The sequence below is a fragment of the Macaca mulatta genome, chromosome 12 (assembly GCF_049350105.2).
Source record: "Macaca mulatta isolate MMU2019108-1 chromosome 12, T2T-MMU8v2.0, whole genome shotgun sequence".
Taxonomy (NCBI): Eukaryota; Metazoa; Chordata; class Mammalia; order Primates; family Cercopithecidae; genus Macaca; species Macaca mulatta.
Genome location: NC_133417.1, coordinates 96,013,573 through 96,039,981, shown reverse-complemented (window position 1 = coordinate 96,039,981; position 26,409 = coordinate 96,013,573). Strand labels below are relative to the sequence as shown.

The 26,409-nt window shown below is 42.9% G+C and overlaps 1 protein-coding gene and 1 pseudogene across 2 annotated transcripts in view; both read left to right on the top strand.

Annotated features, from left to right (window-relative positions):
- STAT1 (signal transducer and activator of transcription 1) overlaps nucleotides 1–26,409 on the top strand; it is a 44,719-nt gene that overhangs the window by 16,259 nt on the left and 2,051 nt on the right. For both annotated transcript variants that reach the window (NM_001261614.1, XM_077956099.1), the window contains 15 exon segments: nucleotides 1,746–1,904; nucleotides 6,019–6,111; nucleotides 7,641–7,700; nucleotides 10,233–10,262; nucleotides 10,354–10,447; nucleotides 11,641–11,682; nucleotides 12,900–12,983; nucleotides 13,556–13,654; nucleotides 14,769–14,904; nucleotides 16,613–16,662; nucleotides 17,415–17,509; nucleotides 18,277–18,422; nucleotides 21,006–21,191; nucleotides 22,124–22,199; nucleotides 23,079–23,181. In NM_001261614.1, the coding sequence (NP_001248543.1) occupies nucleotides 1,746–1,904; nucleotides 6,019–6,111; nucleotides 7,641–7,700; nucleotides 10,233–10,262; nucleotides 10,354–10,447; nucleotides 11,641–11,682; nucleotides 12,900–12,983; nucleotides 13,556–13,654; nucleotides 14,769–14,904; nucleotides 16,613–16,662; nucleotides 17,415–17,509; nucleotides 18,277–18,422; nucleotides 21,006–21,191; nucleotides 22,124–22,199; nucleotides 23,079–23,181 (1,453 nt within the window).
- On the top strand, nucleotides 3,434–4,638 carry LOC106992671 (ras-related protein Rab-1A-like; annotated as a pseudogene).

Below are 26,409 nucleotides of genomic sequence, written 5' to 3'. Positions count from 1 at the left end.
AGCAGGAGATGTATTTCTCTGATCTTTGATTTAGAAAGGGTGCTCTGGCCACATCCTGGAGGATAGGATAGAGACAGAAAGACCAGTTGGAATACTGTTAGCATATTAGTGTGGTCCAGGTGAGGGGCAACAGGAGCTGAACTTGGGATCAGAGAGTGAACATGAGGGAAGGTGGCCTGGGACAATTGCTAAGGGTCCAAGGACCAGAGATCTCATGAGGTTATTTTCTATATTGCCAATTTTTTAAAAATCACAATTAATATTCAGCCATTTATTTTTATTCTGTGAATTGCCTGTAGGTACCCCAGGTTTCTTGTGGGTTAGAGCAGAGCTTCTGAGCCCAGTGCGCCCCATGTGCCTTGAGGGATACTGACACCCCTAAGCCCTTCAGGTGGTCAGGGAGGCCTTGGGGTGTCTAGAGCCCCCTAGTGGTCCTCTTAGACCACAGGCGCCTCTTGTAGGGACACACATGCCCTCTAGTTTTCCCACTGTGCTGTCTAAGGATTGTCATTTTCTCAGTGTGCAAGCAGAGTTGGGGACACTGGTTTAGCATCTCCTCTGGAACTTAGCCAGCCATGACCCTGCCTGCTCCTTTCCTGATGAAGGGCTACTGTCCCAGGGCTTTGAACTGGAATCGAGTAAAATCATAAAGTGAAGTAGATACTTTTCCCAGGGAAGAAGACACTTTTAAAAGGTTTTCTTCTGTCATTACTGCAAGCGAATAAAATTGCGTTTCCCCAGCCTGTGTTACCGTTAGCAGTTGACTGTAAGGAAGGAAGACGAAGAGCAATCACTAGGTTTACTCACTAGCTTTCTATTTTTAGGGTCTAGACTGAGCATATTGCCTTCTCCTTTCAGTTGAGTAAAGCCAGAATCATCGTTCCTTCCTCTCTTCCTGTCCCCGGCCTTGCCTCCCCTCTCTGTGTCTCCTCCTGCCCCTCAGCTCCACATCTCTGACTGGTCCTGCCGAGACACTGCTTGCTGATGCCACTCTCTTCACAGAACCTGCAGTGGCTCCTCGCTGCCTCTTGCATCACCTGGAAGCATCTGCTTTGCTGTTTTCCCTGCCTCTGGCCTCCTCTTTGCCCTGCGCTGGTCACAGATCACCTAGAAGCCCTGCCCCCACCCATCTCTCCTTACATAAGCTTCAGTGGTGTGAAGAAGTTTTTGATCTAGGCTGTACTCAGTGCATGTTAGTTTTACTCCTCAAATAACAAAGCTTCTACTGCTGGCACAGGCCTCGTTCCCTTTGTTTTTCCATAGAGCGCAGAGCGTGGTATCCTAGGTGGCATTTTGTGTTGCATATAACCACTTGTTGATTTCCATGTGATATGGTTTGGCCATGTCCCCACCCAAATCTCACCTTGAATTGTAGTAATCCCCATGTGTCAAGGGCAGGAGCAGGTGGAGATAATGGAATCATGGGGGTGGTTCCCCCAATACTGTTCTCATGGTAGTGAGTAAGTCTCATAAGATCTGATGGTTTTATAAGTGGGAGTTTCCCTCCACAAGCTCTGTTGCCTGCCACCATGTAAGATGTGACTTTGCCTTCTGCCATGATTGTGGAGCCTCCCCAGCCATGTGGAACTATGTGTCAATTGAACCTCTTTCCTTTACAAATTCCCCAGTCTCGGGTATGTCTTTATTAGCAGCATGAGAGTGGACTAGTATACCATGATTCCCTTTCATTCAGGCTGCTTCTGGACCGTTTCTCATAGAGACATCTGTGTCTTGTGTCTTCCCAGGTTCACCATAGTTGCAGAGAGTCTGCAGCAAGTTCGGCAGCAGCTTAAAAAGCTGGAGGAATTGGAACAGAAATACACCTACGAACATGACCCTATCACAAAAAACAAACAAGTGTTATGGGACCGTACCTTCAGTCTTTTCCAGCAGCTCATTCAGAGGTAACTCAAGGAACATTTATTTGTACCTTCTGTAATCAGTCTATACAGAGGAACATTTGACCGTAATTCAGATGATTTACAAGGGTTTAATAGGATATATACACACATATATATCATATATATGTATATATGTAAACATATATATCATATATATGTATATATGTATACGTATATATGTATGGTGTGTGTATATATAATATACATATATGTATATGTGTATATATGTGTGTATGTGTATATGTGTATGTGTGTATATATGTGTATATATATGTGTGTGTATGTGTATATATACACACACATATTTTGAGATGGAGTCTCGCTCTGTCACCCAGGCTGGAGTGCAGTGGCATAATCTGAGCTCACTGCAACCTCCACCTCCTGGGTTCAAGCAATCCTCCTGCCTCAGCCTCCTGAGTGGCTGGGACTACAGGCACATGCCACCCCACCCGGCTAATTTTTTTAGTAGAGACTGGGTTTTGCCGTGTTGGCCAGGCTGGTCTCCAACTCCTGACCTCAGGTGATCCGCCCGCCTCGGCCTCCCAAAGTGCTGGGATTACAGGCGTGAGCCACTGTGCCTGGCCTAAAATTTTTTACTGACAATGACTCTTCCTGAATTATCTGGTTATGCCAATGGTTCTTCACTCTTGTGACCACCTAGGCTGGAAGCTGTAGTAACCTTCCACTCCTCCTTCCCCATTGGCCGAGTCTCCACCATGACCCTAGCGTGCCTCACCTCCTCCCCTCCCCTCCTCATGTCTCAGGCTCTCAAATCCTCCTTTCTGGACTCTTCCTCAGCCTCCCCACCAGTCCTCCTTCCCAGTCCTTCCTCCCTCCCTGTGACCAATGCTGTCCCAGAGCAGAGTTCCATTCTGGTTCCTCATCACCAGCTGATCCAAGTGAAGCCCCTCAACTGGGCATTCACGGCCCCCCTTCTGCAGCCTGGACCTAGCTGACCACTCCACGCTTCACGTCCACACACACCCCTTTCTAGGCAAACTTGACCTCTTCCTGATTCCTATAGGGGCCATGCCGCATGCTTGCTTCTCTGTGGCTCTCCTGAGGATACTTCCTCTTCCTCAGAGCCTTCTTTTCTTGTACCTGCTTTCAAAATTGTATCATCCCGAAAGCTTCACCTTGTATCTCATCATTTAATCTTCCCAGATTTCCCAAACACGTGTTGTCTCCCTTCCTAGCCTCCAGTCACCCTTTGTTGCTCTCCTACTCTGCCTTTTGTTATATAGTTGTTATGCATTTCTTTATATTTGTTGAATATCATGAGGTTCTGGAAGGCAGAGACGTGCCTTTGTTTCCCTTTTCCCCCAGCAGGACCCAGCACAGTGCCTTATGAACAGTAGGTGCTCTAGACACACTTAGTAGATAGATAAATGTCACTGAGTGGAAAAAAAGGGTTCATATTGCAAGTTTTTTTTTCTTTAATGCAAACTTGACATGATAAAAATGTGCTTGATTTTGGGTGGAAGCAATAGCTGAGTGGCAGCGGCTGCTGATTGTGTTCTAGGGGGGAGAGTAGGGGAAGACGTTTGCGTTCCCAGAACAGCCTATCTCATTCCTTTCCTTCAGTTACCCATGGCGCGGAGAGTCAGGGCGGCAGTTGTAGCAGCAAGGGTGGCTGTGGCAGTGGTGGCAGCTACAGTGACATGTCTAGCACGAATCCCAAATATGATTATTTCTTCAAATTACTTCTGATTGGCGACTCTGGGGCTGGAAGGTCTTGCCTCCTTCTTAGGTTTGCAGATGATACATATACAGAAAGCTACATCAGCACAGTTGGTGGGGATTTCAAAATAAGAACTATAGAGTTAGATGGGAAAACAATCAAGCTTCAAATATGGAACACGGCAGAACAGGAAAGATTTCGAACAGTCATCTCCAGTTGTTACAGAGGAGCCAGGGGCATCCTGGTTGTGTATGATGTGACAGATCAGGGGTCCTTGAATAATATTAAACAGTGACTGCAGAAAATAGATCATTATCCCAGTGAAAACATCAACAGATTGTTGGTAGGGAACAAGTGTGATCTGACCACAAAGAAAGTAGTAGACTACACAACAGCAAAGGAATTTGCTGATTCCCTTGGAATTCTGTTTTTGGAAACCAGTGCTAAGAATGCAACAAGGCCGGGCGTGGTGGCTCATGTCTGTAATCCCAGCACTTTGGGAGGCTGAGGTGGGTGGATCACCTGAAGTCAGGAGTTCGAGAGCAGCCTGACCAATATGATGAAACCCCATCTCTTCTAAAAATACAAAAATTAGCTGAGCATGCTGGCAGACGCCTGTAATCCCAGCTACTCAGGAGGCTGAGGCAGGAGAATTGCTTGAACCTAGGTGGTGGAGGTTGCAGTGAGCCGAGATTGCGCCATTGCACTCCAACCTGGGAGACAGAGCAAGAATCTGTCTCAAAAAAAGAAAAAAAAGAAAATGCAATGAATGTAGAACAATCTTCCATGATGATGGCAGCTGAGATTAAAAAGCTAATGGGTCCTGGAGCAACAGCTAGTGGTGCTGAGAAGTCCAGTGTTAAAATTCAGAGCACTCTGGTCCAGCATCAGGTGGAGGTTCCTGCTAAAATTTGCCTCCGTCCTTTTCTCACAGTAATGAATTTGCAATCTGAACCCAAGTGAAAAAACAGAATTGCCTGAATTATACTGTATGTAGCTGCACTACAACAGATTCTTACCATCTCCACAGAGGTCAGAGATTGTAAATGGTCAATACTGACTTTCTTTTTATTCTCTTTACTCAAAACAGCGAACTTCATTTTCAGAACTGTTTTTAAACCTTTGTGCGCTGGTTTATAAAATAATGTATTTTCCTGATATCAGACTGTTCTCTCATGGTTGATTAGACTATATTTTGTTTTGATGTTTATATTGGCGTGTTTAGATGTCAGGTCTAGTCTTCTGAAGACGAAGTTCAGCTGTTTTGTATCAAATAGCACAAGCAGTGTCTGTCACTTTCCATGCGTAAAGTTTAGTGAGATGTTATATGTAAGATCTGATTTGCTGGTTCTTCCTTGTAGAGTTATAAATGGAAAGATTACACTATCTGATTAATAGCTTCTTCATACTCTGCATATAATTTGTGGCTGCAGAATATTGTAATTTGTTGCATACTATGTAACAAAACAACTGAAGATATGTTTAATAAATATCGTAGTTATTGGAAGTAATATTTTTTAAAAATGTACTCCTGACTAACATAGTGAAACCCCATTTCTACTAAAAATACAAAAAAAAATTAGCTAGGCATGGTGGCAGGCACCTGTAGCCCCAGTTACTCAGGAGGCTGAGGCAGGAGAATGGTGTGAACCAGGGAGGCGGAGCTTGCAGTGATCACACCACTGAGCTCCACCCTGGGCAACAGGGTGAGACTCTGTCTAAAAAAAAAAAATTTGCTTGGTTCCCTATGGCTAATGTTCAAACAAGAAGTCCTGTATGTTGAGTTTTTTTTAAATTTAAAAACATTACTTGTACTTTGAGTGCACATTTTATTCTTAATTCTGACATGTAAATGAACATAATTAAATATGGGTTTTTTATTTTTTTATTTTTATTTTTTGAGGCAGAGCCTCACTCTGTCATCCAGGCTGGAGTGCAGTGGTGTGATCATGGCTCACTTCAGCCTCCACCTCCTGGATTCAAGTGACCTTCCCACTTCAGCCCTCTAGTAGTTGGGGCTAATTAGCCATGCCTGGCTAATTAAAAAAAAAAAAAATTCGTAAAGATAGGGTCTCACTATGTTGCCTAGGCTGGTCTTGAACTCCTGGGATCAAGCAATCCTACTGTCTCAGCCTCTTAAAGTGCTGGGATTACAGATATGAGCCACTGTGCCTAGCCTTCATTGTATAAGTTTGTTTCAATGTAATAGTTTCATAGATCATTACAATTATTCTGTTTCTGTTAAGTCCTTGTTAGGTTTTGGGATTTCTTTACTAATTAGAAAATATCAGTTTGTTCATCCAACTTGTCAGAATCTTTCAAACTATTTTTTAGGTTGTACTCTCTAACCCCCTTTTTTCTTTTGGGAAAATCATTGTGACTGCCTCAACCTTAATGGAAATGCTAACTTATCTATCCTTTGCTGGGTATTTGCAGCTCGTTTGTGGTGGAAAGACAGCCCTGCATGCCAACGCACCCTCAGAGGCCGCTGGTCTTGAAGACAGGGGTCCAGTTCACTGTGAAGTTGAGGTAACAAGGGAAAGATGGCATCCCATACATCGCCTGTCATGTAGTTTGTACCCCTAGTTTCCTTTTATAAAAACTGTTATTGAGGGTACTTTTGAGGAAATAATTTTTCAGGGGGCATTTTAATATGAACGCTTTCTGAGAATATCTGAGAGTCTTTTATTAATATACTCATAGTAGAATGTAACCAATATACATATATGTACACACTCCTGATTTTTTCCCAATCGTAAATGTAATGCATGTTCACAGGAAAACAGAATTCCAAATTGCAGAAATGTGTGTAATAGAGAGTGAAAGTTCCCGGCTGCCTCACCCCTCTTGGGCATAGGCTTATAACCTGAGCCTTATGACCCCCAGAAACTGTATGAATGTGGATTTATAATATATACATTTTTTCTGATGAATGGATTTATAGCTTTCATCAGATTCTCAAAGCAGTCCGTGATATAAATATCTGTGGACCACCACAGTAAATGACCTAGTGTCTGTCCTCCCAGGATTTTATCCTTGTCTACACAAGGACATATTTCATACAGAAACACACACGCACAAATATGACATAATGTTTCTTTTTTAAAAAATTAGGATTCCATGTCTACACAAATATTTCATATAGACACACACACACAAATATGACATATTTCTTTTTAAAAAAACTCAGAGTAGGCTATATACATTGTTTTGTAGCCTTTCTCCTCAATAATAATTGTAGAAGTGTTTCCAGGAACATGTGGCCTTACTTTCTTCTGTTGAATGGCCGCATTGCTTTAAGCATTCTTCTTATGATGAAGAACTGGACTGACCTTCAGAGTTGGACCGGGTCCTTTTTCTGGGGTGTTACTGATTTAAGTCTGTGGTTAACCCTCCCTGGCTGGTAGTGTACAATGCCACACTCAAGCCCTCGTGGAATTCTAGAACTCGCAGCTGGAAGGGACAGTAGAAATCTGATCCCATCCACCTGCTCCACTGAACGGAGCAGGCAGAGCCCTGGGGTCTCCTTCCCAAGGTCTCCAGCTCAGTGGGGCACAGGCACACACCCTCACCTGCCCTCCATCTTTCCACACTACCCAGGGGTGACTATAGATGGGACATTATTTTTTCTGATTATGGGCAATGGTTTTTATTGTCTCCCAACAGGACAAAGATTAGATACAAGTTTCAGTAGAAAGTAACATTTGCTATTTTTCACCCATATAAATTGGCCAAAGGTCGACATTGTGATGAATCCCAATAATATGGCAAGGTTATGGAGGGAAACAGCTACCCTCATTAACTTTTGGTGGGAATGTAAACTCAGGGCTGCATCCTGTCAGAATTAGTGTGACAATTTTTCCTAAGCAATTCCACGGCTAGGAATTTATTCTTACAAAAATTTAAGTAGATCTACAAAACTGTCAGTTTTCTTGTTGGTAATGCCCTAAAACGGGGGTGGGGAGTGGTTTATCTAAACGTTAATAGGGAATTGGCATAATAAATAAATTGTAACAGATAATTTTTTTTTTAGTAATGGCTTTTATTTTTCTTTCCAGACTGTTGGTGAAATTGCAAGAGCTGAATTATAATTTGAAAGTCAAAGTCTTATTTGATAAGTAAGATATCTTTAATATTATGTAACATACGTGTACTACTGAAATGTTGATTTTGTTACTCAAGCACAGACTCCTGCACTAGATAAGCAGATTCACTAGCTGTGGAAGGGTCTACACTGGGTGGAAGTTTGCCTCCCTAGGGCCCCAGGGCTGAACCCAGAGTCCTGCCAATGCTGCATATGAGCAGAGACTCCTAGTCCGATCCACCAGGGCCGTCACAAATGAGCCCAGCAGATTTAAGTCAGCAGCTCCCTTGGTGGATGTTGGGAGCTTCCCCTGGGGCTGTTATCAACATTCCTGAGCCTTTTTAGACTATAACTGAACAAGAGAGTGAGTGTCTCTTTATGCATATCAGATTGTAATCAGCAAGTTTCAAAGTGGCTGGACTTGGCATGCCACCCCTTCCTTCTAGCTCAGCCCCAGAGGAGAGGCCCCTGATCCAACCTGAGGCCGAATATCCAGGCTGCCGTGATTCTGTGGTCATTTGGAGGGTTTTTCTGGAGTGAGATCAGCAGCATCTTGGGGAGACTGTGTGGAGCCTGTGGGATTCACCCTTGTCTCTTCTGGGCAGTGGGAACCCAGGAATGGGCATCTCATGGGAGTCCAAGTGGAGCAGCCCCATTCTATTTTGCCCTGAGACTCTAGACCTGGACTGGCACTGACTTGGGCACTCTCATTAAGGAACAAGATGGCTCCTCCCACCCCTCCCATATTTAATGTTTTTGTTAGCTTGTGTCACATACTGGTGTGGCAAGTTTCAAAAGTGATTTATGATCATACAAATCACTTTCCTCTGGCTTTTTGCTTCTTACCATTCCTATAAGAATATTCTTCCTTGTAGCATGGTCTGTGCCTTGTCTTCATGCCATCATCTTTGGTATATCAGTTAGCTTTTGCTCCCTAACAAACCACTCTTAAAACTTAGTGGCTAGGCCAGGCGCGGTGGCTCACACCTGTAATCCCAGCACTTTGGGAGGCTGAGGCGGGCAGATCACGTAAGCCAGAGTTTGAGACCAGCCCGACCAACATGGCGAAACCCCGTCTCTACAAAAAATAAAAAAATTAGCCAGGTGTGGTGGTGTGTACCTGTAATCCCTGCTACTTGGGAGGCTGAGGCACGAGAATCGCTTGAACCTGGGAGGCGGAGGTTGCAGTGAGCTGAGATCATGACACTGCACTCCAGTCTGGGTGATGGAATGAGACTGTCAAAAAAAAAAAAAAAAAAAACCATAGTGGCTAAAACCTCAAAAACTCATTTCTCATATTCTGTGAGTTGTAGGTCGTCCTGGTCTGGGCTAGCGTGGTTGGAGCCAGGTGCTCTAGCAAGGCCTTATTACGTGACTGGGACTCAGCTGGGATAACCAGGTCCTTCTTCAAACATCTCAAAAAGGCTAGCCTGGGCTTTTCCCACGGTGACAGTGTTCCAAGTGAACAAGGCCTGTTAGTGCTAGCCTTGGAACGTGTATAGCATCACTCCTTTCCATCCAGTTGCTAAAAGCAAATCAAGGCCAGCTGAGATTCGGGGGACAGGGAAATACATCCTACTTCCTAAAGGGAAGAAGCACAAGGGTCGTGTGGCCATTGCAGTTTACCGTCCTCTGCGTCAGCTCAGCTCCTCTCAGCTGCTTCAGGCCCCTGTGTCTTTTCTGTCGGTTCCAGCTGACTGTCTTCTTAGCTTTGAAAAGTCAGCTTTTATCATACTATTCTTTTTATTTTAAATTCTTTTTTTTCCAAACAGGAAAATAGGTCCCTCCCGTAGCTAATGGTGATTGTCATTCGCAAAAGCATTAAACTTCTGGTTGAGATTGGAAAGGAAGGGGAACTAATAGATCTGTGAGTGAGCCCATGATTTCTAGTCTACATCTAGGACACTCATGGATACATTATTTGGCCAGAACATGACAAAGTAATCACTGGATATAAAAGTGCAAAGTCTTTCAAAATTTCAGCCTCAGACTTTGAACTTAAACTTCCCACTTATCCCAGATAACTGACTCTTCTGGTACTTTCATGAGAGCATTAAAGATCATAGAGAATAAAAATGAGGATTAAATGGTCACATTGGCAGTCCTCTGAGCTTTGTGACAACTGGGCAGTGCTGTCTGCTGGATCCCCAGTGCTTAGTGCAGGGCCTTGCACCAAGTAGCTGCCCAATAAACAATAACGATAGCTTACATTTATTGAGGGTGTACTGGTGCTGGTGCTTACATTTATTGAGGATGTACTGGTGAGGAATTAACTAGTTTATTCCTCACAATGTCCCGTATGTTGGCACTGTTAGTATGTTGTGCAAATGAACAACGTGAGGCCCAGACCATTTATTTGCCCAAGGTCATTCAGTGATACTTGCCAGACCTAATATGGGTAGATTGAGGCAGGGAGTGAATGAAAGGCCGCAAACCCACAGGTGTAGATTTATTTTTTATTTATCATTCACTTAACACTCTTATGTTCTTATACTCTTATAATTTTGTTTAAGCTTATTTCAAATTTTAAATACACATATGTGATTATATATTTTTTTTTTTGCAGAGATGTGAATGAGAGAAATACAGTAAAAGGGTACGTGATGTACTTTATGCTACACTGTGCTATATTTTTATTTGTTTAATAGTTGGAAGACTTTTCAGCATTTCTTTCCTATATTGTATAGATTTAGGAAGTTCAACATTTTGGGCACGCACACAAAGGTGATGAACATGGAGGAGTCCACCAATGGCAGTCTGGCGGCTGAATTTCGGCACCTGGTAGGGACATGAGTTTGCTGTCTTTGTCTCTGGTTTCTTAGGACTTTTGACAACAGAGCGACCCTTTTTGGCACGTTGCCATATGGACGGCGCCCCCCTGCTGGGGTTTGCAGACTTTGTGGCTGGTGACTTCCTGTCACCAGCACTTGGGGCATTTTGGTTTCTCCTCCTCATCCCATGACTGTTCACTCCATTTTCTGGGCTGTATCACTCACGGTAAAAACAATTTATAAGCCTGTGTGTACGTAAATGATTTGCACTTGCTGCCTGCATGATCCCCACAGTCACTCACTGTAGACGCTTGCAGTTTTCTCAAAGGTTATGGCTCCCGTGTCCTGACTGATTTCCCCCACCCTCCAAGTGTGGTCCCGTACTCCAGGGTTCACTCCTTAGCCCCTGTGTTCCCCTTCCTGGCGGCCCTGCCCACAGCCCCTGCCTCCACGGCAGCCTGACTCTGCCACCTTGTCTCCAGGGCAGTAGAGCTCATTCCCCAGGCAGTAGAGACCCAGCGGGGTGCTCTCTGTGGGCTGTGCCATCTTTCCTCCTCTGTGAACACAGGGGCTGCCAATTGTTGTGAGGCTCTGTGGGTGCTGCGTCCAAAGCTCTCCCTGGGCTCAGAACCTGCAGGAGGTTAAAGGCATCCTTTTCCACTAGAGACCGCTTTGTGATCCAGCAAGCCTCCTAGCTAGGAAGCTCTACCTGACTTGGAAGCTTTAGCCCAACTCAGCTGCCTGAGGGTGTTCAGAGCCACCCTCAGGGCCCCAGCCTGCTCCCTTGGCAGCTCAGGGATTGATGTCCACTTGAGGGCATTTGGACCTGGAGTCACTGGGCCCAGCCTGGAGGACTCTGCTGAGGGAAAGGGGAGGGTGAAGCTGTCCCCTGAGCCTCGGGGCATGAAACAGCTAACGAAGGTGCACGGGGGAATCATTCAGGGGAAGTTTGAACACAGGAGAGGAGCCGGTGGCGATTCCAAGAGATCCCTCCAGACTGGTGTCTGCACCATCAGGCCTCTGGGGAAACGTGCTTCTGCTCATGGACCCAGAACGAGGGCCATTTTGTCCCATGTTCTGCATTCTAAAGATAGTGTCACGTCTGTCATTCTTTCTAGTCCTAACTTTGTTCTCATTTGTAAATGAAGATAGCAACTTTGACCATTACCATGGTGTTTAATAAGATTATTATTTGTTTTATAGCAATTGAAAGAACAGAAAAATGCTGGCACCAGAACGAATGAGGTGAGAGTCTCTTTATGTTGTGAATGGGCCCAAATCAGGCAGGTCTGTCTAGCAAGGGCAGGTCAGTTGGTGGCTGGGGACACCTCACAGAGGAGTTCAGACCCAGCAGGGAAGAGCAGCAAATGAGCTGGGTACTTGGTATATCTGTGACAACAGTAAAAACACCACATTTGTACTTTACTATTGTCAAACGATTTTGCACACAAATTCATTGGACACTCAGTGGAGTAGCTATTGTGGGCTTTTGTATTCTTCGCATCTTACGGGTGAAGAAATTGAGTCACAGGAAGTTTGCAGGATTTAGCTAAGGGTGCACAGAGAGTTACTGTCAGAGTTGGAATGAGAGGCCACTTTGATGACTGCCTTGCTGTGTGCCAAGAGGGCTTTTTGGCCGTGGCATCCCCTACCAGAAGCATTGCCTTTGCATCAGTTTCCTTCCTACAACGTGATCCTTAAGAAGTTGGGTTTGTGATGCATTCAGAAATGAACTATGGACAAAGGATGAAATATCTGGAGTTGTTTTGGTTTAGAACACTTTCGTCCTTTATGCACACACAGCGTACAGTCCTTCCACACCAGGACCAGTGGAGGTCACATGGAGCAGCGGGACACACACAGGCCCAGGCAGTGCAAAGATGCCTTCTAGCCCTGGTGTGCACCTGAACTGTTTTGACCTCCCTGCGTCTAGCAGTTGTACCTCTCTAGTTCTAAGTTGTGAGGTTCTCATGAGGTAATGTCTATGAAGGCACTTTGAAATCTATCCATTTCTACCAAAACCAAGGCACCTTGTGACCTACCAAGTTGATGTGAGTCAGCCTTTCTGGTAGGCAGTAGACAATCCCAAGTGTGCACTTACTCCCAGCCCTCTCACCTCCTCCCCACCCATCTGCATTGAGATGTGCAGCCACACTGGGCAGGCAGGCAGAGCTGAGGGTTGAGAAGCCTTAGGTCACAAAGCCATTAGTTGCTCTTTCCCCATTGACATTTATTGCTCTGAATCTATAATCCTTGCCATAACTTCAGGCACTTATCTTTCAGAGCACACTGATACTCAGAATCATTAAATCTGGAAGGGATTCAATATTGAGTCTTTGGACTTGCTGCTGGTTGGGTCCAGGATCTCTGTGGCCTGTTGCAATGTTAATTGGGCTTTTGAAAGTTTCAGGATCTGTGAATAAGTGGTTATATTCTTTTCTTCTTTCCTTTTCTCTTCCAAGGGTCCTCTCATCGTTACTGAAGAGCTTCACTCCCTTAGTTTTGAAACCCAGTTGTGCCAGCCTGGTTTGGTAATTGACCTCGAGGTAAGACTTTTATTTTTATGGTCCTGAGGTGGAAAACTTCATTATTTTTACTTTTAATTGTTACGTGTATTTTTATTTCTCAGTTTTTGTTTTAGAGATATTTACCTAATTGTTTTTAAAATGATCTTTTTCAGCTACTACTACCTTAACCTTAATTTATGGTCCAGAAAGCTAGAGAATTGAATTAACCTTCAAATTCTATAACTTAAATGTTCCAGTTGAGATAGCTGATGTTAATTTTTTTTACAGTAAGCATTAGGACTTATTTATTTTCCTCTGCCCTCCCTCCACATTTTGTGTTTTCATTGTGACAATTTTCATCTTCTCATATTGCATACCCCTTAATTAGTTATTGTAGCTATTATTATTTTTAGGGACTTATTTCTTAACTGAAAGATATATCAAAGACAAATTAAACTGGACAAAAGAACAGAACTTAACATTTCTCATTTTCAAATATTAAATATGTACAAATTTACAAATAATCCCCTGCTTTTAGTTGAGGCTAAGCAGTTATCTGAAGGTGACATTTCTGTGATTCAGATGATTTCAAGGTCTTTGTCATCCTTTAGACGACCTCTCTGCCCGTTGTGGTGATCTCCAACGTCAGCCAGCTCCCGAGTGGTTGGGCCTCCATCCTTTGGTACAACATGCTGGTGGCGGAACCCAGGGTATGGAAAATACATTTGCTTTGGTCCCAGGGTTAAGCAGACCCCATGCTCTCGCTGCTGCATCTCTGAAATAGCCCCAATGGCCAGTTGTTGAGGGAGAAGTGACAAAGCTCCTGTGGTATTTCTAAGGCTTTTGAGTAAATCTGGGAATGTGAAGCATGGATATGTATTTGAAATGAGAATTATGATTTTTCTGCCATGTGAGTAAGCTAGGGCACTCAGTGATTCCATACCACTTCATCATTATTATTTTTAAAATGTGTACATCTACTAAACAAGCATGCTCCATTCTTAAGAGTGTGGATACTCACTGTTAATTAATTATAGTCATTATCATTATTCAAAGTAGTTATGTTTTTTGAAGTTACCAGGAACACTTAATTAGCAAATAATGAATTGTTGCTCCTAAGGGAACTACAAGGCTAGGTTCCTTCAAGCCTCTGGTCACAACATTTTTGTCACCCCATCAATGCATAACATTGTTTATGTGTGTTTCTGTTTAAAGACACCTTATCTAATATACTTGCTGAGGCATTAACATTACACCTATAGTCAGGATTACTGGGTAACTCACGCCTCAGTGAAGCTTGCCTCACACATGTATTTTCTCCATAAGGCACATCCCAGCATTCCCGTGCTTAGGAACAGTATACCACACTGTGGCGCTATGCTTGGGCACCATTTTAAACAGTGATCACCAACAGCAATCACAAAATGCAAAAACATGGCACTAAATAGGCTTCAAAAAGGACACGTTTTTCTTATGAGAGCTGAAACAGGAAGCGAGTGTCATTTTGTTTGGCTTCAGTTGGAAACATAAGTGTTAAAAGACTCAAATTCTTTGCTGCTGTGTGCATGGGTGTGTCTTCAGATGACCCCAAAGACGTCATGTGCTTAGATTTTGGAGTTACAAGTAAATTTTAGTGAGTAAACAAGTTCACAAATGTGCATCTGTAAATAGTGAAAATTGACTGTATTTCTCTTCCCCTACTGTGAAAGCACCTGTGTGTCACATAAACTAGAATTGAACTTTGGGATGGACATATGTTTTAGTGCCACACTTGTGACTGGTGTCTCTGTAGTAACCCTTCGATTTTGGGTGTTTTCTCTCTAGAATCTGTCCTTCTTCCTGAATCCACCATGTGCACGTTGGGCTCAGCTTTCAGAAGTGCTGAGTTGGCAGTTTTCCTCTGTCACCAAAAGAGGTCTCAATGTGGACCAGCTGAACATGTTGGGAGAGAAGCTTCTTGGTATATGCATATTAACTTGTTACGTTTATAAGAATTGAAATTCATAAAAATACCTCTCTAATTGCTCTTTTCCCCTCTGCTATTTTGTTAAAGGTAAAAAAGTATTAAAATCTGTTAGCTTTTCAAGCTATAGTTTATTATAGCTAAGTGAGAATCATATATCACCTTAGAAAGAAATATGGACCTGATAACATTTAAATGAATCCTTTCCTCATTGTCTCATATTAAGATTTCTGGGATGGATTCCCAAGGGAAAGTTTTATGAATTATGTAAAATATATTATTTGTGACTGAAATAAGTTCCTGGATGAGAAAGATGAAGGCCTATTAACCATTAACCTGGGGGAGAAGAAAGGAAGTCCCTGACATGATAAGAATAAAGTCCTGGGGCCTGCCCACTGCAGCATAAACCCAGGGCCCTTGACTCAGGTGGGCCCAGGTGGCAGGGGATGCCGTGCCCACAGGAGGATGCCTGTTTTGATCTGCAGTTTTGCCTGATTAGGCAGAGTCTAGACAGTGGTAGATATTTCCCTGTCAGTGGTTAATGTCAGTGCATTTATTAGTCCTTCATACTAAACAAATCAAAGATCCACTGGTCTCAAGGTCTAATCTTTCGGTGAGTGGGGCTATCTGAACTATTTCTTTAAAAATCCATGGACAACTTGTATCCAGATTTGCTTTCTGTAGAGGAGCACTGCATTTATTCCAAACAGCAGTAGGCTCTTCCTCACCCAGTGGCTTCCAACAGTGCCTTCTCTTGGCTATGCAGCTGTCACAGTGGTGATCTTGTGCTGTTTAATACAAGTATAAAATTCCCTTATTCCATTTCTTTATTTGGCGAGAGTTAAGAAGGATATCTTTTCTAACTGAAATGGCTTATTTGTAGTTCCCTTTGAAGACAGATAATGGGCTTACCACCTCTTCTCACCGGGGCTGCTTTAATTTGTGCAGCTGATAACCCCTGGGCTTCTTCCTCTCATTTATCTCACTTTGCTTTTGATTTGCATCAGACTCCCTGAGCCTGTGTCCTATTTGGAGGAGAGCTGAGGGAAATGCATAAATAATGTCTAAAATAAACTTGTGAAGTCAAGTATCAGTTACACTGAAGATCTAGGGGTGATCTTGGGCACAGATTGAACTTGGAAAAAAATTCTCTAGGGTGCTTGGGAGGGGGCTCTGCTGAGCAGCAGAGGAAGGCAGTGGGAAGAGGCATTGGATAGGGAGGCTTCTCTGGGAGGCCCAGCAGAGCACCTTTGATTTAGCGCAAAAGGCAACGTCAGCTGATGGTCGTGGAAGGAAGTGTAACATGAACAGGACATTAAAAGGACTGTCCTCTCTTTAGAGGAGAGGGAGGGAAAAGGGGGGCTGGGGAGGGAGAGAGCAGATGATAAGGCTTTGTGATGTTTCCACTTTCCCTAAAAACTCTCATATCGTGGTGCCCAGGAATCTGCCATCCATTCCTTCCTGCCGTTAAACTCAAACCAACATACACATATTTTAGACCATTTAAATTCCACCCTTTTATAGCACGTATTATAATTGCTCAGTTAATTTGGCATTCAGGTATCCAAAAATGTCAACTGTGTACTTAAAATCTTTGTTGGGTGTTTGGCTCTTTTCCTTGAGAGCACATACAGGAGCCATCCATCCAACCAAAGCTTTAGAATCAGTTTCTGTTTGCTGAAAAATCTGGTTTTTATTTGTTTAGGTCCTAACGCCAGCCCCGATGGTCTCATTCCATGGACAAGGTTTTGTAAGGTGAGGACTGTCTGGGTTTTATGCTCTCTGAGTCCTTTTTGCTCTCGGTCGAGGTTCTCATATTTCTTGCTGTGACAGTTACTTAGCTGTTTGCTGATTTTGGCCTGTTCTTCTCTGGCCAAGGAGCCCCCCGGGCAAGTTGTTTACTTTTCTTCAGTGCAGGAGGTTGGTCTCCGAGCAGGAGTCTGACAGGAAGCACCTGCCTGAGTGATAACATTCTTTCATATCTGAAATGAGGCTTCTGTTCACTCATGCTGGACCCCTGCCCAGCAGTATTTTAGCCATTTCTGTGTGAAATGTATGTTCTGGGCTGGGTGGCACAGCCTGACCAGCCAGACGAGTTTAATGGCCTGCTTCAGCAGAGGGGCCCACTGTGGGGAACATTTAGAATCTGCTGGGGTGGCCAGACAGTGCGGACCAGCTTGCACTGCTGGATTTTGCTAGCGTAGGGCAGCTTGTGTTTCCGTGATTCACGCCGGAGGTCACCCCCGGGCTGGCTTGCTACTGTTTGGAAAGGGAAGCAGAGCCCGGCCCAGGGAAATGGAGAGCTCTGGAGAGCTCCCGGTCTGAATGCTGATAACAGCAGGGAGGGAGCTTGATATTCCCTGCCAAGGGAGGAATCCCATTGCTGTGCTGAATGGGATAGTTGCATCTTTGGCACCTGGGGAGTCTTTACAAATGATGGTGGGAGGGACCATGGTAAGTCCTGTTTTAGATTTTTGTTCATAATGTGTGCATTTGTATACTTTCAGGAAAACATAAATGATAAAAATTTTCCCTTCTGGCTTTGGATTGAAAGCATCCTAGAACTCATTAAAAAACACCTGCTTCCTCTCTGGAATGATGGGTAAGGGCCACTGCTAGATGTATTTTGAAACATATTTTTAGTGCTGCAAGGTTAAGACAAGGCCTGAGTCCAGCTTCAGTATTTGACTAGGCGTGTGTGAATCTCACGGAGGTGCGCATTTCCAGGCTGTCCCTTCAGGGCTTCGGGAGAGTAGAACTTCATAACATTAACCTTACGCTTTCTTAGTACGTATATATGTCTTGGCAAAGCTAAATTGAAAACAACAACTCTTTGAGTACCATTCATGCATTCATTCACTCAACAAAATTTTTTTGAGCACCTACTATGTGGCCCCTAGGAAGGAAGAAAAACCCTTTAAACTGGGTAAATCATTTCTATCTTGGCTTATTGCCAGGATCAGCTGATATTTCAACAAAAGTTTTAACTTGATCAGAAGGGCTAGAATATGAAAATATATTGCCTAGGTCTTCCTCTCCAGTAAAAAAGATGTGTAAATTCAGACATTCTCGTGGCCTTTAGAATAATCAAGGAACAATAAAAGGCTCAATCCCACTCATGTTTGTTGAGCATCTGTAGCATCCTGCTGACAACATGTTCATACTTCTTTTTTTTTTTAAACCTTAGTGTATACATGTATAAGTGAAGTGCTTCCTTAAGTGACAACTCAACAGATTTTAAAGTAGTCTACGTTTTTTACCGTAGGTTCTTTTCTCACATTCCAGCCGTTTTCTTGGTTTGTAGGTTAGCATGAAAATGGAAATCACGATCGAACTAAAATCCCCTCCGTCCGTCTCTTTGATATCCAGGTGCATCATGGGCTTCATCAGCAAGGAGCGAGAGCGCGCCCTGTTGAAGGACCAGCAGCCGGGGACCTTCCTGCTGCGGTTCAGTGAGAGCTCCCGGGAAGGGGCCATCACATTCACATGGGTGGAGCGGTCCCAGAACGGAGGCGGTGAGTGGGAGTTTGAGCACACAGTCCCACCATTCCATGTGTGTGAAGTTCCTCTTCATCGCCGCCAGTCAGCTCATACAGATAGTGTGTTTGGGACATGAAATTGCAGATCTTATACTTACCCCAAATGAGCACCCCTTTAGGATTTAATAAACCACCACAAATATCTGTGGTTCACTCTCTGGAACATATTGTGGAAATGATGGTCTTGAAAAGACAAGGCCAGTTCCTTCCTTTGCATCAGGTTCGTTATCTGCAGATCAAGGATGTGAGTCAATATAATCTGCAACCCGTTCTTGGAAGGAATCACATTTCCCACAGGAGTAAGCGTCCAGATTCTCTTAGGGTCATCCCAGAGTAGAGTGTGCAGTGAGGACAGGCTTCGGGAGAAGACTTCGTACACATCATTAGCCAGGGAGTTGATGCAGGGCCTGTTGGGACGAGTGGCAGCCTCTACCCTGCCTTCAAACAGAGCAGCTGCAAATTTATCTTTATCATATATTGGGTTTCTATCTAATCAAATGAGTCCATGGCTAAAAGACTCCAGAAACCTTGATGTTATGAAGCAGGTTTCTGAGGGTGAAGCTCAACAGCGTAAATGAAAAAATCATGAAGACCAACTAATGACTTTTCACTGTTGTTCAGAGTTTGGTCTATTTGAAGGGCAGGAGGAAAAACTGATTTGTTTCAGTAATCTTTTTTTTTTTTTTTTTTTTTTTTTTTTTTTTTGTTGAGACAGAGTCTCACTTTGTCGCCCAGGCTGGAGTGCAGTGGCTGTATCTCAGCTCACTGCAAGCTCCGCCTCCCAGATTTACGCCGTTCTCCTGCCTCAGCCTCCCAGGTAGCTGGGACTACAGGTGCCACCTTGCCCAGCTAGGTTTTTGTATTTTTTTTAGTAGAGATGGGGTTTCACCATGTTAGCCCGGATGGTCTGGATCTCTTGACCTCGTGATCCGCCCGTCTTGGCCTCCCAAAGTGCTGGAATTACAGGATTGAGCCACCGTGCCCAGCCTGTTTCAGTAATTTTTATACTTTAAGTGGGTAGACACAAAATGGAATATTCTTCTTGTTCTATTTATTTTTCTGAAATATTCCTCTTTTCCTATTTTTCTGGAATACTCCTATTTGTTTTTCTGCCGTACTCTTCTTGTTCTGTTTGTTTTTCTGGAATACTCTTGCTTTATTTGTTTTTCTGGAATATATTCTATTTTTCTGGAATACTCTTGTTCTATTTATTTTTCTGGAATACTCTTGTTCTGTTTATTTTTCTGGAATACTCTTGTTCTATTTTTCTGGAATTCTCTTGTTCTATTTGTTTTTCTGGAATGTATTCTATTTTTGTGGAATACACTTGTTCTATTTATTTTTCTGGAATACTTTTGTTCTGTTTGTTTTTCTGGAATACTCTTCTTGTTCTATTTATTTTTCTGGAATACCCTTCTATTTATTTTTCTGGAATATCTTCTTATATTTATTTTTCTGGAATACTATTCTTTCTTGTTCTATTTATTTTTCTGGATTACTCTTCTTGTTCTGTTTGTTTTTCTGGAATACTCTTGTTCTATTTATTTTTCTGGAATACTCTTCTGTTTATTTTTGTGGAATACTCTTCTATTTATTTTTCTGGAATAGTCTTCTTTCTTGTTATATTTATTTTTTTGGAATACTCTTCTTGTTCTATTTGTTTTTCTGGAATACTCTTCTTGTTCTGTTTTTCTTCTGAGGAAAAAGCAGGGAGGCTGAGACGAGAGTCTGGCATGGGCAGTAGTCATTGGAACCTGCCCTTTTCCTCTTACCCTGTTCCCTTCCTGAACTAGCCGAGAGACAGAGCTAGCAGACCAAGCAGAGATGAAGAAAACCCTTGGCAACCAGGAAAGGTCAAGCAGGACAGTACCAGCCAGGAAGGGTTAGGATAGCAGCATAGTCTCATATTCCACAGCAGGCTCCCCAGAGCACCTGAACCGTGGCCTCTGGAAGGTGGACACCCAAAGGGAGATTCTGTATCAGCTAGGAAGAAGGATCTGAATTTGGTGTGGGAATAAGAATGGGAGTAAATTAAACCATGGTTTATTACATTAAGGGTTACAGGGAAATGTAGGAAATAGGATCTTTTTTTAATTTCAAAGTGTTTTCTATATATCATCATTTATTTTAATACAAAATTAGATTTTTCAATATGAAAAGAAAAACAGAAAGTGAGTTTATCTTTAATAATTTAAATCTATGGCTTAAGCCAAGATGACCCACTTAGTAGTGAGTTATTTATGTGCCTATGGGCAGCACATTGTTGAAGATGCAGGCTTTTAAAGGTTTTTAGTAAATCTTTTTTGCCCAGATTTATAAATCTAAGCAAATAATGGCAAATAGAATGTTATTGAGAATAGTACCTCCCTTTATTTTCCCTGAGACAGTATTATAATTTATTTAGAAATAAAGCAGTCTATTATGTGTGTTGTAACGCTTAGATTGGGATTAGTTCTTATGAGGTTCACTCAAATCCATCAACTCTGCAGTGTTTTATTTCTCTGTCCTCTTTCATTTTGGGATATTCTACGGGATTCACTTAGCTTTTTTCCTTTTTAGAACCTTACTTCCATGCGGTTGAACCCTACACGAAGAAAGAACTTTCTGCTGTTACTTTCCCTGACATCATTCGCAATTACAAAGTCATGGCTGCTGAGAATATTCCTGAGAATCCCCTGAAGTTTTTGTATCCAAATATTGACAAAGACCATGCCTTTGGAAAGTATTACTCCAGGCCAAAGGAAGGTAAGTGGGGCAAGCGGGTGGTAACAGCGTGGCACAGTCCTTCCTGATGAGGGGGTGGTTATTCTCAAACTCCACCCATGTGGTGTTTTGCTTTTGAATTGGTAAGAGTAGGCTTTCAAAAGATAGTATAAACTCAGTGCAGGTGAAACATAATGCATTATTTGGCCTGATACAGCTAGTAAAAAATGAATGGACAATTTCCTATTTTAGGAATGTTGGAAAAGTCCATTGCTGGTCTTGTGTATTTGTTACTATCACTGTTTCCACATGAAAAGGGGTAAAGAATAAGGAACTGTGGCCAACCAATGGAAGGCATCTTGCTCACATTAAAGTTGAGGAAACTGAGGCCTGGGAGAAGTGAAGTGGTTCGTTTAGGGTGGCCCAATTACTTACTAGATCCTATTTTTTTAACGTAATTATTAAGAGGAGGCCTCATCTGAGAACACAGGTCTCTTGCTTCTCAGTTGTCAATGAATTGCATTTGAGAAAGTTCAAATTAGACCTGTTTTGTTTGGAACACACCAACAAAGCTGTTTTTCAGAATCAGAAATCTCAATATTAGGACAATTACTTTGGAATGAAGATGCCCCCAGCTTACCTTGACAACTATGAAGATTCATTAGCCAGGCTAATGCCAATAAACTAGATAGAACTTTGCATATTTTGGGCTCCAACTTCTTGTAAGAATTCAAGTTGTGTAAAGAGAAAGCTCCTAGCTAGTGTCCTGCTGAAATCTGCCCTTTTCTTCTCATTGCCTATGCATTCCCACTAGAATTTTAGGTGACTCGGGCAGGGAGGTTATAGCCCCTTAAAGTTTTAGGATGCTAGGCTGCCTAGAAGCACAGTAGAACTTTAATCCCCCCGAAAAGTTGATGTTCTATTCTGAAGTAATTTCTGTTGATGGAAAGCATACACAATGTGTTTATTTCTAGCACCAGAGCCAATGGAACTTGATGGCCCTAAAGGAACTGGATATATCAAGACTGAATTGATTTCTGTGTCTGAAGTGTAAGTGAACACAGAAGAGTGACATGTTTACAAACCTCAAGCCAGCCTTGCTCCTGGCTGGGGCCTGTTGAAGATGCTTGTATTTTACTTTTCCATTGTAATTGCTGTCGCCATCACAGCTGAACTTGTTGAGATCCCCGTGTTACTGCCTATCAGCATTTTACTACCTTAAAAAAAAAAAAAAAGCCAAAAACAAAATTTGTATTTAAGGTACATAAATTTTCCAAAAACTGATACCCTTTGAAAAAGTATAAATAAAATGAGCAAAAATTGATCAGAGTGGGAAAGTAGTTCTTTTCAATCTAGAAAAGGCCAAAGTAATGATTGAGATACATTGTCTCCACTTGCTTTGATTTTGTTGTTTCATTTTATAAAAGGTAGAAAAAATTTTGGAAATGTCATTGTCAGTTATTTGGCCTGCAGCACTGTCTTGGGGTGAATGGATGTAGCCTTCATGTAAAAACACTGTGTGGAGCAGCTTTATCTGCATTCAAACCTCCAGGTAGGGATGAGGGACTCCCCAGACATTTCTCTGGTGCTTTTCTGTCCAGGGTAAGCCACGAGGCATTGTCATCTCAGGGTAGTGCACCGCACACGCTCACACCTAGGCTTACCCAGGCAGAAGCGGCGCAGATTCCAGTCTGGCTATTGCTCATCACATCCCTGGAGTGTGAAACGTTTCCCAAGGGGCTGGGCTGGGGACATGAGCCTCCCATGAGCTGTACTTTTGCAAATGTATTTTACAAGTGTATGCACTTACCCAAAATAAAAATATAACGTGATAATTCAATTACAGACAAAAGATGAAGTGTGTAAGTATGCACTAGTGCTTTCATCACTCAGGTGTTGACATTGCTCTTTCCTTTTTCCCCATTTTAGTCACCCTTCTAGACTTCAGACCACAGACAACCTGCTCCCCATGTCTCCTGAGGAGTTTGATGAGGTGTCTCGGATAGTGGGCTCTGTAGAATTCGACAGTATGGTGAGTACCACGGCTGGCCTGTGTGTAGCTGTCAGTAAGTGTGTGTGCTCAGAGGCAGGGAGGGCACCATGGCAGATCCTGGGCCTGTCTGCAGGAGGGAGCCCTGGCAGAGCCAAGGAGAGTGCAGTGCTCAGATGAGCCATGACAAGTTGGAGCTGCTAGATTTAAATTACCTACATCATCCGCGGGATTTTTATTCCTGGCATTGAGCACCTTCCAAAAAACAAGTGACGTTTCTAATATTCAGGTTTCCTCCTCTCCCCTTTAAAGTTGCCATGTAGAAATTTCATATGTTGTGGAACTAAGATTTCTTTGATAAGCAAATGTTTTTCTTCAGTATGCAATTTCATCACTGTGTCGAGGGGAGGGAGTGTTATTTTTAGAAAGGGAGAGACTAAGGCTTGGTAGTTACAATAATTAGAGAGAATTATACTTTAGCAGCAATGAGATTACTTCGTCTGCTTTATATTTGAGAGCTAATTTGTACAACTAGCTCCTGGGGCTGTGAAGGACTTGCCAAGAGTAGAAGGTTCAAGGAGTGAAATAGTTAATGAGATTCGTGATAGAAATGGGAACATGATTGTCCACAAAAGAGAGCATCTTCCTTTGGGGGGGTGTTTTTTAGTATATCAACTAGTATTGTTTGCCTTTCAGCCTAAAATCCTTCCTCTTAAAGATTTTGCTTGCTTGGCTGGATTTTTGCTGATGCTATTTAATTTTAAGCTCTTTTCCACATGGAGGTATTCCAGCTCATTTTTTAAAATTTATTTAATGCTTCCAAAAAATATCCTGAGTTATTACTGGCCCTTCTTCCTTCCTGTATACCTGGTGCCTGGCAAAAAGTAGGTGCTTAACAAAGAGAGGAAGGCAGGGAGGAGAAAGGTGAGCGAGAATGAGAGGGCATCACTCTTCAGATATTTGGAGAATGCATTGATAAGGCCTCAGTAAGATCTGCCTGGATTCAAGTTTCTCATGTGCAATTTTTTGACTTTTTCCCTCACCTTAAGCACGGGCTACAATCATTGGAGATTGTACTTTCTTACACCTTTCTGATTGTTGTTGACGAAATAGCCATTCAGAAAAACACTTAGCTATTGTGGCAGCGAAATAGTTTCATTCCTATTGGCAAGTGTAAAATGAACCTTTTCTGTGTGTAAGAAGGATCCTGCTAGAATGTAGCTCCCAACACTGCTATAAAGGTATAAAGGGCTTTATAGGCTTGGCACAAAAGTGGAATAAATATAAAGCCCTATTCAGAAAATATGTTATATCACAGGAACCGTAAAACGGGGGGATTTTTTACACCTCCTTTGTTGTTCCTGAGCAAATTACATCATCATCACCACCACCATTAATAGATGACATAAAGCACTTACAGTATACCATGTACTTCACAGGTAGTAACTCATTCAGTCCTCACAGCTACCTTCTGAGTTAGGTATTATTATTTTTCCTACTTTGACAGATGTGGGAACAGAACCTCTCCTCCCCACACAGCCCCTTTTATGTAACTTGACTAAGATCGAGCAGTTAGTAAATGGTAGAAAGAATATTTGAATCTACCTGGTGAGTCTCTAGTGCATGCTTTTGTCCAGTATCCTGGGAAGCCTCCCACAAAAGGCTAATCTTTGCCCCATTCAAAACATGTACCTGAAGAAACTGTTTGTACAGGATTGGGTTTATTCTGTTATGAAGACAAAGGCATCATGGCCTTTGGGTGAGAGGCCTGTGTGTGTTTGGGATTTGGCAATCAGCATTGCATCTCTGTCATCACCATTATTGAGAAAATAGATGGATTGGTTCCCTCTCTGCAGTCCTGTGGAGCAGTTGGACTGCTCTCTGTTTTCTCAGGATGATACTGTGAGAGCAATTTAAATATGCTAAGCACATGTCAGGAAACAGTTTTGTGGTCCTCTTTGTGGGCTATGGCCTGCCGTACCCATTCCATTCCATTTCAGATGATTTCATTTATTTCATTTGTAGAATAAAATAAATCCATTTCACACACACACACACACACACACACACCCCCCCTCTACACACCACTAAAGTCTCCCATTAAACCCATAGAAGACTTAAAAGAGCTAAAAGGGCTATAATTTAAAAAAAAAAAAAAAAAAGAGTTCATAATTTAGGCACGGCACTGGTTAGACAGAAGTTGAATCAGTCTCTAAATTGGGTTGACTCCGCAATGGTTTGCTGGCCTGCCCCTTGGTCATGACTTCCATCCAGCATCTACTCTTATAATCAGGGTGTATACTCTGAAACAGAAGCAGCTCTCCCGAAGCTGGCTGTCTTCTGCCAAGTCTGGAGGTTGCAGCTCTGAAAGAGGGTGGCACCAGGGGCGAACGCCTGGTGCAGCCTCAGGAGCAGTAGGACCATAGGCTCCTGAGGAAATTGTCCAAGACAGCCAGAGCACCAGTGTTTTCTGCAGTATGACTTGGGTATTTGTTTAGTCTGGATTTCCTATGTAATCAGTGTTTTCCTCTGGGACTATAATAGAACCAGTCTACTCTCCAAGAGGCCTTTAGCCAAAGCTCATAATGATAGGACTAGCTATTAATCGTCTACTACTTTCTACCATACTGAACATTTTACATATACCATCTAATTTAACAAGCCTATCTGCTAGGTACTATTAATCCCCTTTTGACAGATGAAGACTTTGAGATTTAGAGAGGTTAAGTCATTCGCCCTGGTCACGCAGTGACAGGATCTGAATCCAGGCTTCCTCTCTTCCTCTATCTATCTCCCCCTCCCTCCCTCTCTTTGCCCCTGTAGTCCACCTTATTAAGCACCCATTTGAAACATGAGCCAGACTGAAACATAGGGGCAACACTTTCACTGTGCTTTTCAATCCAAAATAATTTTCCTAAGAGCCCACTATGTACCATACACTATTGAGCACTTGGGATTAAAAAAAGTTCTCCAGAGGCTTTCCAGTCTAGTGCCATGTGTCTCAGTCTTGGTGCTACTGGCATTTGGGGCTACAGAATTATTTGTGGGGGATTGGCAGGAGGGCTTTCCTGTGCTTCATAGGAGGTTCAGCAGCACCTCTGGCTTCTACCAAATAGATACCAGTAAGCACATGTACCCTCTCAGCCAGATGGGACAATCAGAAATGTCTTCAGACCTTGCCAGGGGACAGAATCATCCTCAATTGAAAGCATCTGGTCTAAGGGGAAACACCATTGTGGAAGTCAGACAGGAAGTCACTGGCAGGCTAGT